We start from the raw sequence: 13705 nt of genomic DNA on the forward strand, positions 1-13705 counted from the left end.
GGTTTAAATTTGTAGATTTAGCATGTATTTTCTAATTTCAAGCTTTCAAAACTTAAAAACGTGAATAATTTTGGTGACTCCGATTTAATGGCCGCCTTTAACAAAGGATCTAATCAAGAACAAAAGAAAATCACCCATCAAATCAAATACGAAATAAAATCGAAGATGCTATAAACCATCTTCACATGACACAATGTGAAATCAAAGAGGCTAAGAAGGATATCAAGTAAAGATGAAGACAATAATCTGAGAAGATAAAGAAGAAGATGAGAACAGAAACCTCATAAAGGTATTTGTGAAAAAATGTCGTGCTTTGAATTGTGGAAGAAGAAAGAATGAAACAGACACAATTACGTAACTGATAATGCTTTTGATTTTTCTTTCCATCTCTAATGTAAAAACAATTATAAATAAATATAATTAATAAACATTCTATATTTTAATTAAATTAAAATTTCAATAATCTAAGGGTATAATCGTATTAACATTAATTAAAATCTTAATAGGATAAAAACTTAGACAAAATCTTATTGTGACAAATCAAAGTTTAAAGTGTCCTATATTTCCAATTTTTCCTTAAAAAAGGATATTGCATCCTTACGGAAACGGCTGCGATAATGTTCAAAATAAAGCTTAGAACAATAACAATAAGCGAACTTGACAGAAATAAACTGGTATTCCTTATATATTAATTGAGGAACATTTGAAAAGATGTAACCTCAATTTTGTATTAATTAAAAGAGGTCCCAATGCATAGGTGGCACTCAATTAGGTAGTCAATTACATTCAATTGAAAAATAAGTAGGTCCAAATTCGATTTTTATATGTTGTTAGATACATAAGTTGGTCAAACTATATGATATAATGATATGATATGATATTTTTTTTCCTTAAATAAAACCTACGGAATTACCATAAATGACTAATATATATATGACAATTAATGAGTTTAATAATAAAGATTTGATAACAATGTATATCTCCTCCATCATTTTTTGTTTAATTTTATATTATTAAAATAAATTAAACAATCAAATTAGCTATAAAAATAAAATTTAGATTTTTTCGTATATGTTATATTTTGAATTTTTAAAAACGACAATAAATGACTAAAACTATTAAAATTATTATGTTAAAAATTAATGATCAATGGTTTAACATTTTTATTATAAGAAGATACACATGATTTAAAACCATATGAGTAAAAAATATCATTTAATAATAAAATAAATATATATATATATATATATATATATTAAACACTATATACCATAAGATTACATAAATATTTTAATATTAAAACTTTCAATGAATTTTCAAGAACATTTATAAATTATAAACTTATTAAAGATTTCAGATTGAAAATTTTGTTATCGATGATTTAAATATTTTGTTATAAAACGATATGAACGATCATAGAACCGTATGATTATAAATTCTTATTTAATAAATAACTATACAAAATATACTATTCCTAGAAAAATAGGTTGGTCCATCTTAACTTATATTACACTTTTTATTAAACTAACTATCGAATTGATAAATAACGTACCAAAAAATTTTGCACTTTCCTTAAATAAAAGCTACGAAATTACCTAATATGATTAACGTATATGTGAAAATTAATTATAATGAATAATAAATATTTGATAACAATTTTTGTATCTTAGTTCTTTTTTTAATTTTATATTATTAAAATATATTTAAAAATCACATTAAATATATAATAAAACATTTATAATTTTTCTTATATGTTATATTTTGAATTTTTTAAAACGTCTATAAATTATTAGAAATTTGAAGATCCCCACTCTGAAAATTTTGTGATCAATAGATTATTTTTTTTGTCATAATAAGTTACAAATGATCATAAAATTGTATTAATATGAACTTTTATTTAATATTATAAGAAGATACACATTATTTTAAAACCATATGAGTAAAAAATATTATTTAATAATAAAACATATATATTTATATATATATAGATTATACTATATACCATAAGATTACATAAATATTTTAATATTAAAACTTTCAATGAATTTTCAAAAACATTTATAAATTATAAACTTATTAAAGATTTCACATTGAAAATTTTGTTATCGATGATTTAAATATTCAGTTATAAAATGATATGAATGATCATAGAACTGTATGATTATAAATTCTCATTTAATAAATGACTATATAAAATATACTATTCTTAGAAAAATAGGTTGGTCCATCTTGACTTACATTATATTTTTTATTAAACTAACTATCGAATTGATAAATAATCTACCAAAAGTTTTTTTTGCACTTTCCTTAATTAGAAGCTACGAAATTACCTAATATGATTAACGTATATATGAAAATTAATTATTATGAATAATAAATATTTGATAACAATTTTGGTATCTTAGTTCTTTTTTTTTAATTTTATATTATTGAAAGATATTAAAAAAATACATTAAATATATAATAAAAACATTTATATTTTTTCTTATATGTTATATTTGAATTTTTCAAAACGTCTATATATTATTAGAAATTTGAATATTCCCACTCTGAAAATTTTGTGATCAATAGATTATTTTTTTGTTATAATAAGTTACAAATGATCATAAAATATAACGCATATGAATTTTTATTTAATAAATATATAAACTAAATAATATATATATATATATACACTAATGATTTAAAGCAACAAGATTGGCTGATCAATTTAGTCGTCCAGTTGAAATCTTTCAAAAGTATGTGAAAGACTAAAGTCAAAGTAAATATGGATTTAAAATAGTAGTTATATTTTATTAACCAAATACCGAAAAAAACCGAACCGAACCGAAACCAACCCGATATCCAGATTGAACACCCGTAATCCAAATGAAGCCAAACTATTGTTTCATTCTCCAAAATATAATAAAAATAATAACTTAATCCCGCGCAAGGCGCGTGTCTTATCCTAGTATACTTTTAAATTCGAAATATTTACTAGTTGTAAGTAGGAGCCAGTTGAAAAGAAAGAAAAAAACGGAAGTATCTTAATAAGGTTTAATTGTTCCGGAAAAACTTAATAAATGCTCTTTGGTTTGCAAAGAAAAAGATGTTTACGGCAACGAGTGATGGGCCCCCTTTGGTTATGTTATCATAATGTCATAAGGTGTTCACATCGTGCCATATGAATTATGATCTATCGCGACTTTTTCTTAGTCTTAGTCAGAGGCGGAGGTACGCTGGTCTTAGTGTTTTCTTGTTCGTTTGCATGAAAAGGATGAAGTAACTATATTAAGGTCCACTGTCTACCCTTGGTTATGTTTGAGAATTGGAAATGGCCAAACCTGTCGGTTTTGGAGCGATAATTGGAGTCCGTTTGGTTGCATCTCTGACTTCTTGAACCTTCCTCCATCCTCTCGTCTGGGAATCTCAAGAACCGCTACTCTGTCAGACCTGAATGAGAATGGAAATTGGCTGCTTCATGCAGCAAGATCGGAGGAGCAAGTTCAGATTCAAGTATACTTATCAAGATACTTATCAACTATCTTTCTCTCGGAGGAGGAAGACCAGTATGAGTGGATAATCGATGGTTCAAGGAGCACTACTTTTTCGACAGGAGCAGTCTACAGAGAGCTTAAACATCACAATCCGGTGGTGAGTTGGAGCAAGACAGTGTGGTGTCCAAGGGGTACCCCTAAACACAGCTTCCTTGCGTGGCTGTTTGTCCTGAACCGCTGCCCCACTAGAGACCGCCTGCTATCCTGGGGGCTTAATACACTCTCTTCCTGCCTTCTCTGCAACTCCGCTGACAAAAGCCGTAATCATCTCTTTTTTTACTGTCTTTATTTTGACAGATCTGGAACATAATTGGAACTAGATCAGTTCTTTATGCATCTCCTTTGTGGGACCAGACTCTCTCTGCTCTTCAACATCTGTCGGGACCGAGACATGCAAAACTCCTAGTTCTCTTCGCGTGGCAGTGCACCATCTATCTCATCTGGTCAGAAAGGAACGCTCGGTTGCATATAAGCATCTATCAGCCTCCAGACTCAATCATCTCCTCCATTGCAGCTTACATCAAAACAAAAATAGCGGCGATCATCTTCAATCTTCCAATTCTGGTATCGGTGATCTCTATCTTTCTGACTTCCTACTGGATCAAAATATTTCCCACTTGAGCTTTTCTAAATTGTGGTTCAATTATATGGAACTATGGATTTGTGTTTGTATTAATGGACAAGGTCCACGAAACTGTCCGCTGGACCGAAGTCTTTTGTAATTTGCTTTATGTTTTAAATAGAACTAGATATTTGCCCGCGCAATAGCGCGGGTTGACTAATTCTTTTACGCATATTGCAAAACAAAATCAAATATTATTTTATTAGAAAAACAAATCAATAATTACATATAATTTAATATGTTTTGAGTAAAATGTAATAAATAAGAGACAACAAATAACTGGTTTCAAATACATTTATAATCAACTCATCAGTTCAAATAAAAGGAATAGAATAAATAGCATTTGATCATTCAGTCAGCGCCAATATGCCAATTTCAGGTTCCTCGGTGGTAAGATGACCTAGCCTATCATTTGACTGTTATAAACCAATACACTTCTTGCTGAAAAAACTCAAAAAAATACATTGGAAGATTCCATTGTTAACCGAAAGAAAAGTGTTAAAAATATTTACGTTCCCAACCAGTATTAAGGTCTGATGTCTTAAATATACGCACTCAGCCAAATATTTTGTTCATTTGTTTCCTAAGGATAAGCTATTGGGAAGAAGAAAAAAAACATTTGTCAAAAAAAGAAGAAAAAATAGATTTGTATAATGGAAAAGAGTAAGAGAGTGATTATATAATGGGAGTCCTATATACTTATTATTACCTCAGTACTCCATTTAGCAGTGGCTGCATTAATCAAACAAAGAGTTTGAAAATTAAGGTACATACATGCAGAAATGTAGTTAAAATATTACGTTTGATCTATTCGTTTATTTTTTGAACTCTTATTTCTTTTGTAAATAATTCTTCTTTAAAATAGTCCTCCTTAGATTTGATATAATGAATAATAAAAACAACGAAACTAAACATAATAGAATCCATATAGTTAGAATATTCAATTTGTATATAATATATTCGATTTTCTGTATTATAATTTAAAAAAAAAAGATTTGTGAAGCACTCAGACCATAACACACATATTTGTAAATACCTTGTTTTTTTTTTGAACTTAAAATTTGTAAATACCTTGTTGCATCATCGAAATTGTTGATACTGTTTTCCCATGTAATGTTAGGTTTTTGTTGCATTTCCATCTTCTGAAAGCTGCATCACATTAATATTAGTAGCCGATAGAATTTCTTCATGTATGTAAAGGTTACAAAAATAAAATAGAGATTTTCAAAAAAAAACATAAGAAAGAGAATCAGAGAAAATTAAAAATACCACTTGTTTTCAGATTATTGGTGGTTCTGTTCTTGTATTCCGTTTGTTGCAGAGAAAACTCATGAATTTGTTTTGGCTTTTCTTTTGCTGGATTATAGACTGACCCAACAATACTTTGTTCTTATTCTCTCTTGTTTTTATTGGAAGCAGAGGTATACACTTACATAAAAACGTTTTATTGCATTTCCTCTGTCTCAGATTTACATATTTGGGAAGAAAAAAGATTCAAACCTGAGTTCTTCTAAGATAAACTTTGCATCTTAGCGAAGCTCCCTGTACAAATGCTGTCATGGAAAAAGTAGAGAGAAAAGTGAGATCCCGAAAAACTGGGCAACAAAAAACAATATGAGATGATATACCAAATACCAATTTATCTCAGAGAAGAAATGTTGCGTGGATTTGAGTAAAGAGAGATCACAGAAAGACATTGCAGAAGTATAAATGATGGAATGAACGTAGTTATAAGAAACTGATATGAATGGTGATCGTGGAGTGTGGGCAAGAAGAACCGTTGGAAGAGATTACTGGATTGGATTCAATTGTTAAAGATCGTGCGTTCTCTTCACCTTTTTTCTTTTCTTATTTTTGCTTTAATTATTTTATACATAATTTGTAATCTTTAAAAAATAAAATAGGATCCATGTGTCAAAATCTAATTAGCCAAGTGACTTGTGCTTTAGTATATAAGGGATATCTTTTTTCAAAAAAAAAAAACTATATAAATGAAGTTATGATCTTAGAGCATCTCCAATGTATTACCCCATTTTTTACTCCAAAATGGTGCAACACCAAAATGGAGTAAGGTTTTACTCCAATGTATTACTCTATTTTCTACTCCAAAAATAATATTTCTTAAATAATTTCATTTTTATTTTATTAATAATTGCAAATAAAATCTTATACTTATAAAAATTTACCAATTAACCCCAATTATTTTATGTTTACGATAATAATTAAAATATAAATTATTTGAATTAAATATTTATTATTAAAAAGTACAAGAAATCATTAAAAAAGACAACATATATATAGGTTCAACAATGAGCATTAGAATATTTTTCCCACAAATGATCAACTAATGCATTTCGTAATGAAAAATGAGCTTCTTTATTTTTGATATTCCTAAATCGAGCAAGAAAATTTTGAAATCGGACATTTTCATCTTCTGCAATTTCAATATCTGGAGGTGGAGCTTCTCTTTCAAGTTCAATTGGTGCATCAAGTTCACGCTCATTTTCATTTTCTGCAATTTCATGTTATTGTATCATTTTAAATATTATTTAAGTAAAAAATAGAAACATTAAAGATTCAAAGGATCATTTTATAAATAAAAAAAGTTCAACTCTAAAATGGAGTAATGGGTAAGATTACTCCATAAATGGAGTAACCCTAGCCATTACTCCATTTTTAACTCCAAAATGGAGTGGGGTTGGAGAAGATTTTACTCCATAATGATGTTTGGAGTTGAAAATGGAGTAGGGTTGGAGATGCCCTTAGCGTCATTAATTCAGGAAAAAAGTTTTGCCGGTGGGTTTGCCATAATCCACTATGTACGGTTCAATTTTGATGGTAAATTTAATAAACCAATCAAAACCAATGTGCTTACACAGAAAAGTTCTATTTCTGCCGAGCAAGAACACATAAGAATTATTCTTTTTACGATATATGTTGTTTCTACTTCTTATTGCGTTTCAACCAATTAATATTTCTTAATTAATAGTGTAACTGACCAAAAAATATCACAATACTAAAAGGGAGATAATCTCAACAGATAGATGGTCCACGTAGATTAGAAAAATTATCCAATAAGGACCTTTCTTTTTGACGTGTCATATATGGCTGAAATATAGTGCATTTTTGTATGGGTTTTATGAAAATTATCACTCTGACCCATCCCAGCCCATGTAGAGAACAGACGGAGAAACCTTTTATCGTTTCACGCTTTCTCCTCCGACTCTTCCACTTCATCTTCTCCGATGTATAGATTTGTTTGCTTTGCCAAACTTTATCAGTTCTATCCACTTCCCCTTGATCCTTCTCCTATATAAATCTCTATGTACAAACCTAAATCCACCCAAAATCAAAACCTACTCTGAAGAAGTTACATCCATTGACACTTTAGTCTAAACCTATCTGCACGATCTCTACTTCTACTCTGCGACCGTCAAATTGAAAATGCAATTCCTCCGGTAAAAGCTCAGTCACGGTCGTAGTTCCGTCACCGCTGAATCATCATCATCCAGGTTCTTACCTTGTGACGTCTCTCACCTTTGTCGATCCATCGAGAATCTACTGTAAAAAAAATCAGTTCCCGTTGATGGAGAGATCGTGAAGAAGGTTGGTCAATCTGTTTCCTGTAATCAAAAAAGTGATTGGTCTTCTGAAGAACTATGCTTTTGTGTGCGAGGTATATAATTCACTTACAAACTTTATATTACATGGATAAGATTCCAGATTTGGTGTTTGGGTTTATATGTGACATTTGAACTTATGTGTGATTTTTAAGCACAACGAGTGTTTGGGAATAGATGGACTGAGATACAAAGGTGGATTCAGGCAGGTAGAATACTGGCTCTAATGGTGCTTCAAGTCATGATTGTAGGATCAATCATTAATGTTTTATACTTCTCTATGTTTGTAGAAAGGATAAGGCTGTGAACAGGTTTACGAGACTTCGTGTGAAGAGAGCCAAGCATGAAACTATGGCTAGCGAGAACAACTCAAACAATAAAATAATGTTCTTCTTAGATGGTAGTTGTACTCCAGCGAATATGAAACTCTTATTGCCAATAGAACAAGGATCTAGCTCCATGTAAGGTCTGATTCGTTTCCCTTTCTATGCTCCAAAGTTGTGATCAAGCATTTCTCTGACTTGAAATCTGTGTTTAGTTCTTCTCTTCCAGGATAGCTGCCTTACATTACACGTTATGTCTCCACAGTGAGTTATTTATGAGCATCACAAGGTGGAAACTTTCCTCACTCCCTCATGAGTGACTGGAGGACAATCTAAAACTATTAGACTAGACAAGCGAAAGTTAACAATCCTCTTTGACAACCCCAACATCTGGTACTCACTTATACTACATCTTCAAGTTCCCCGTTTAAACTTCAAGATAAATTTTTTTTTATTGTTCTGTTTCTATTGACCATAGAAAATGGAAGGAAAAAGCCTTTTGCTAGATCCTTTTTATGCAGAAGGAATCGTCCGTCAGAAAATGTAAGAGCTCTATATTAATTGGCTTCCTTATCTGCTTAATTTTAGTTTGGAGAGTGGTGTTGATGACTGAGTCTCTCTGTCTGAATATGTAGAAGAATTGTGCTCATGAAAGGAAGCATCACTATTTAAGATTATTCTAATCCAAGTGAAATCTAAAAGTAACTTCTAATGCTAATAAATGTATATTACATATTTGAGTTAGGGATCGAAACGGTGGCTATTGATGCAGCCAAAGACATGGTACTGTCAAAGGAACAATGGATGTTAAAGAACTTGTGCTTTTACTGGCCAAAAACTCAATGAACCATCAATCTCTTCTTCTGGTCAAAGACTGTGCCACCCCTCCCGCCTTAAAGAAAGAAGTCTTGGCTGCAGGAGAAAGAGACAAAGAAGGAAGGGAAGTTGGAGAGAAGAAAACAGAGGGTGGCTAGAAGAAGAAAGAAGTTGTTGACGGCAGAGAAGAGAGAAAACGAAAGATGTTGGAGCTGGCAGGAAGAAGAAGAAAGAAGCCAGGCGTGGTGAGAAGAAGTGGGGTCAAATCATTGTCACACGTAAGATTATAAGTTCATACAAGTATATGCATTGTCTTAAATTTTTCTGACGGACATCTCTATAACTATAATTTTCAACTACTACCAAAATAAAACTTGGAAGGAACGAGAAATATTGTATACACTCTAATCTAATAAAGTTATAACTATTATTCTTAATCTTTAGTTATGCTAAACTCTTTTTACATGCAATTATAAAATATATGTACTTTCTCTTAATTTATGTTTTTCTTATTGAGTACTCTTTCTTATTTAGGTTCCATGAAGAATTTAAAAGAAAATAGTAGAATTCATCTGTTTAATTTTTTTCCTTCAACATGATTACCAATTAGAACAATAAATTGTACAAAACAATCAACCACCATTTTTATTATTTAGTTTTCTTAGCTAAACAATTAAATATGATCTCCGTAATATGCTTTGTTTCATGGCTTCCCTTCTTGAACGATATTCTCAGTACGGAGACTGCAAGCAAGGGTATGTCTCAGTTTTTTTGCCTGCAACGTCCTTAGATCTCTTAATCCCAGCCAGCTCCAAAATCATATCTTAATCCAGTCACTGGAGTTATTATAACAAAGAATCATTAAAACTGCAAACCAACATAAGAAAAAAGACTAAGCATCATTGTTAGTTTAATATGATTTAAATATCAAGTTTTGGTAATGGTTCGTTTAAAAATTTTGTTCTTTAGTTTGGTCTGGTTTGGACAATGATATTATTTTACGTTTGGATCAATTTTTTTGATTCAATTTATTTATATTAAGAAACTGTTCAATTTGGTATTAGAACTCAATGATTATATAGTGAAACAAAGTTTAAATCAGTTGTAAATATTACAATTGTTTTATGCAAAAAAAAACAAAATTTATTTAAATGATAACCGTATTTTGTTAGATTTTACTCATCTTACTTATTATCCTATATATATGATTTTAAATTTGTTATATACAAGACAATGAATACGTACATACAACCAAATTTTATTTTTTTTATGAATTTAACGTTATAGTCGATTGTAATATATATACACGGCTTATGTTCATAAATATAAACCTTTTTAAGTTAACTTAAAATTATACGAATACCCCGGGCGTAGCCCGGAAAAATCCCTAGTATTTTTAATTGTTAAGCGTTTCCTTCTCTGGATTTACACACAAATATTAATACGTCACTAACATGGCAGCATCTAAACACCATAAATAGTGAAATTTGTATTAAATATTAAATATTTGGCATTATACATTTCTGATGGTGGATCATATATTGAAAAGTATAATATTTGAAACGTCATAGTTGGTTACATGTATTTAAATCTTCATGAAAATTTGCAAGAAAAAAGATAGTGAAAAGTCTTTGAGAAGTATCATCAAGTAGCACGCATGCATCTTGAACAGAAGTCATGCATAGTGTCGTCAATATGATGTTTTACATTTCTTGTCCTATCAATATTTAATATTGTGTCAAATTCATATTCAGATACTTACATTTATACTTATTTTATACAAATTCCATCTGTATATTATATATCCTTAAACTATGCATAAATTCTAATTGTCTGATGTATGCGTTTGCTAAAATTTGTTGACACGAGACTTGTATTAAGCTATCTACTATATTTTACTAATGATTCAGGTTGAATGAGAAATGAATGTAGAAGCTGTAACTTAACGATCAATCAATTTTATATAAATAAACAGAAAAGAATATGGAAAGAAAACTAAAAGAAAAATCCAAAAAAATAATAAAATCCAAAAGGGTCAGTAGAAAACGACGTGAGTGGTTCCTTGGCACACCAGAAAGCAAGAAAAAATCTTAAATTAATAAAGAATAAAAGCCAAAAATAATAATGCAGTTATTTTTTAAAAGAAATAATGAAACGAATTTGAGAAGTTCCACTGATGGAGTTAAAGCTTTAAGTGGTTTTCTTCACCCACTGATTTCCACAGTACTGGACATCTCTTTCTCTATATATATATACATAATATTCTTTTACACATACTTATACTATTAATTAAATACAGATATATTATCAGTTTCATACAGGCGTTAGTGTGTCTTTTTACTCTTTACTTTAGTGCTCTGTTTCTGCAATGCAACTTCATGACGAATTTTGAGGATATGGAAGAGAATCAGTGGGGTCGGTTTGTTTTTGTTTTTGTTTTTGTTTTTGTTTTTGTTTTTGTTCTCAGGTCATTGAAACTATAACCCACTAAGTCCCAACAAATTAAAAAATATCAATTTTCTTTGTTATTATTATTTTTGTTTGTTTCTTCTTCTTACTTCAAGCTCAAGCAGAACGTTTTATGTTACAATAAAAGTGCTAGAAAGTCGGGAGTAAATAATAAGGCTCTCCCTTCTTTTCAGTTACTTTCATTTCTTTTTTCTTATTTGTTTTGTTTTTTCTCTTCAAACTTTAATTTATTTTCTCAATCATGGAGGCAGCAGAACTCCATCACTTTTATTTTCTCTGAAAGTTTCCACAAAGTCTGAAACTTTTCTGATCTTTGAGGTTAGTTTCATGTTCTTTCTCGTGTTGTCTCAGTTTTGCAAATAACGAAGAGACTGTAGCTTAACGTTTTCATTTTCTTTTGCGTGATTAAGCAGTGAGTTATGCTGAAGAAGAGATCAAGAAGCAAGCAAGCTTCGTTGATGGCGGATACCAACCAGAAACAGAGTAAACCAACGCCGTTTCCACGGCTCTTCACAGCTTTCAGCAGCTTTAAAAGCTTCACTGAAAACGACGCCGTGGCGAGTCCCACCTCCATCCTCGACACAAAACCTTTCACCGTTTTGAAAAACCCTTTTGGATCCGATTACCCGAAACCCCACGAACCCGAGACCCGGCTCAAGCTCGAACCCAAAAGAATCGGACTCGCTATTGTCGATTCTCTCGTCCAAGAAGAAAACCAAGAACCCGGGTTCTCCCGACCAAGATCCGGGACAATTCTATTCGGGTCTCAGCTCCGGATCCGGGTCCCGGACCCTCCACGTTCTTCTTCGGATTTTGGGATCAAAACGAAAAATCATCCGGTCTCCCCTCCGCCGGAAGAGATGAAGAAAACGGTTTCCGGGTCGGGTCTTGCGTCGCCCCGTATCTTCACCGGCTATTTCTCGACCAGCGATATGGAACTATCGGAAGACTACACGTGCGTTACGTGTCACGGGCCTAACCCGAGAACGATCCACATATTCGATAACTGTATCGTTGAGAGCCAACCCGGTGTCGTTTTCTTCAGGAGCTCCGACCCGCTTAACGAATCGGATTGTTTACCATCCGACAGCTTTCTCAGTACCTGTTGTAACTGTAAGAAGAATCTTGGACCTCGTGATGACATTTTCATGTACAGGTAAACTTCATATTTCTTTACACTTTAACCATATACAAGAAATGAATTTAAGCTATATGATATTTTATGTAATTGAATTTTGAATAGCTAATTAACAAATTTTGTGGTGATTTAATTTTGCAGGGGAGATAGAGCCTTCTGTAGCAGCGAATGCAGGTCACTGGAGATGATGTCGGAGGAAAATGACATTTAATGAAATAAGCTTATTGAGATCATTTAAAAATGTTATGATCATGACTAAAATAAATAAAACGTTCTAGTATTAAGAAAATGAACATGTTAGATATAAATTTTGTTTAATTGCTTTTTGTTTGCTCGGGGCAGAGATGGTGTCTATATCTATGTGTATTATTATTATGTGTCTACATGCATAATCATATGTATATTTTGCTTTACACCATCTCCAATGTATTTTGCTATTTTCACCTCTAAAATAGAGGAACTCTATAATAGAGGTGAGATATGCTTCAATGTATTCTCCTAAAATAGTAATCTCTAAAATATAGAGTAAAAAATAGAGGAATGCTATTTCTTCCTCTATAAATAGAGGAAAAAATAGAGATTTCTATTATAGAGGAAGAAATAGAGGTGGGTTGGAGCAATTTCACCTCTAAACGCTATTATAGAGGTGAAAATAGCAATGGGTTGGAGATGCTCTTAGACCATCTCCAATGTATTTTGCTATTTTCATCTCTAAAATAGGGGAACTCTATAATAGAGGTGAGATATGCTCCAATGTATTCCCCTAAAATAGCAATCTCTAAAATATAGAGTAAAAAATAGAGGAATGCTATTTCTTCCTCTATAAATAGAGGAAAAAATAGAGATCTCTATTATAGAGGAAGAAATAGAGGTGGGTTGGAGCAATTTCACCTCTAAATACTATTATAGAGGTGAAAATAGCAATGGGTTAGAGATGCTCTTAGTAGTTACTTTAAATCTGTAATGATAGTAGAGACTAGAGAGCATAACCATAACCATACTTAATGCAACAATTCCATTTGCGATGTTCAAGAGAGAAATGTAAACATCTCTGATATCTCCTCCCCTCTTAAAAAGAGATACTGTATACATTTTCATGTTTTGATCCCTATGTACATCTTTTGAAGCTCAACAGAAAACATCTGATAATAGTTGTGGCAAATATATTAAAAAAAACGGTA

The 13705-nt window shown here is 31.2% G+C and overlaps 2 protein-coding genes and 1 long non-coding RNA gene across 4 annotated transcripts; all 3 read left to right on the forward strand.

Moving 5' to 3' along the window:
* The first annotated feature begins 3088 nt into the window (after positions 1-3088).
* LOC125608652 lies at positions 3089-4290 on the forward strand. Its single transcript, XM_048779087.1, has 3 exons — positions 3089-3121; positions 3229-3796; positions 3891-4290. The coding sequence occupies exons 1-3, from the start codon at positions 3089-3091 to the stop codon at positions 4256-4258; spliced, it is 969 nt and encodes a 322-aa protein (XP_048635044.1). The 3' UTR covers positions 4259-4290.
* Positions 4291-6925: 2635 nt separating this feature from the next.
* LOC106455054 lies at positions 6926-9354 on the forward strand. Its single transcript, XR_007339429.1, has 6 exons — positions 6926-7834; positions 7934-7987; positions 8069-8244; positions 8317-8494; positions 8580-8644; positions 8847-9354. It is a non-coding gene; the product is annotated as an uncharacterized LOC106455054 (long non-coding RNA).
* A 1843-nt stretch (positions 9355-11197) lies between these two features.
* On the forward strand, positions 11198-12937 carry LOC106451764 (FCS-Like Zinc finger 8). Of its 2 annotated transcripts, none has more exons than XM_013893742.3 (3): positions 11198-11704; positions 11800-12542; positions 12666-12937. In XM_013893742.3, exons 2-3 carry the CDS (start codon positions 11806-11808, stop codon positions 12733-12735), a joined length of 807 nt encoding a protein of 268 aa, XP_013749196.2. In that variant the 5' UTR covers positions 11198-11704; positions 11800-11805; the 3' UTR covers positions 12736-12937. The 2 variants fall into 2 exon arrangements, with proteins under 2 accessions (XP_013749196.2, XP_022575258.2); XM_022719537.2 differs by having other exon boundaries at positions 11202-11704; positions 11797-12542.
* The last annotated feature ends 768 nt before the right edge of the window (positions 12938-13705 follow it).

The sequence above is a fragment of the Brassica napus genome, chromosome A5 (assembly GCF_020379485.1).
Source record: "Brassica napus cultivar Da-Ae chromosome A5, Da-Ae, whole genome shotgun sequence".
Taxonomy (NCBI): Eukaryota; Viridiplantae; Streptophyta; class Magnoliopsida; order Brassicales; family Brassicaceae; genus Brassica; species Brassica napus.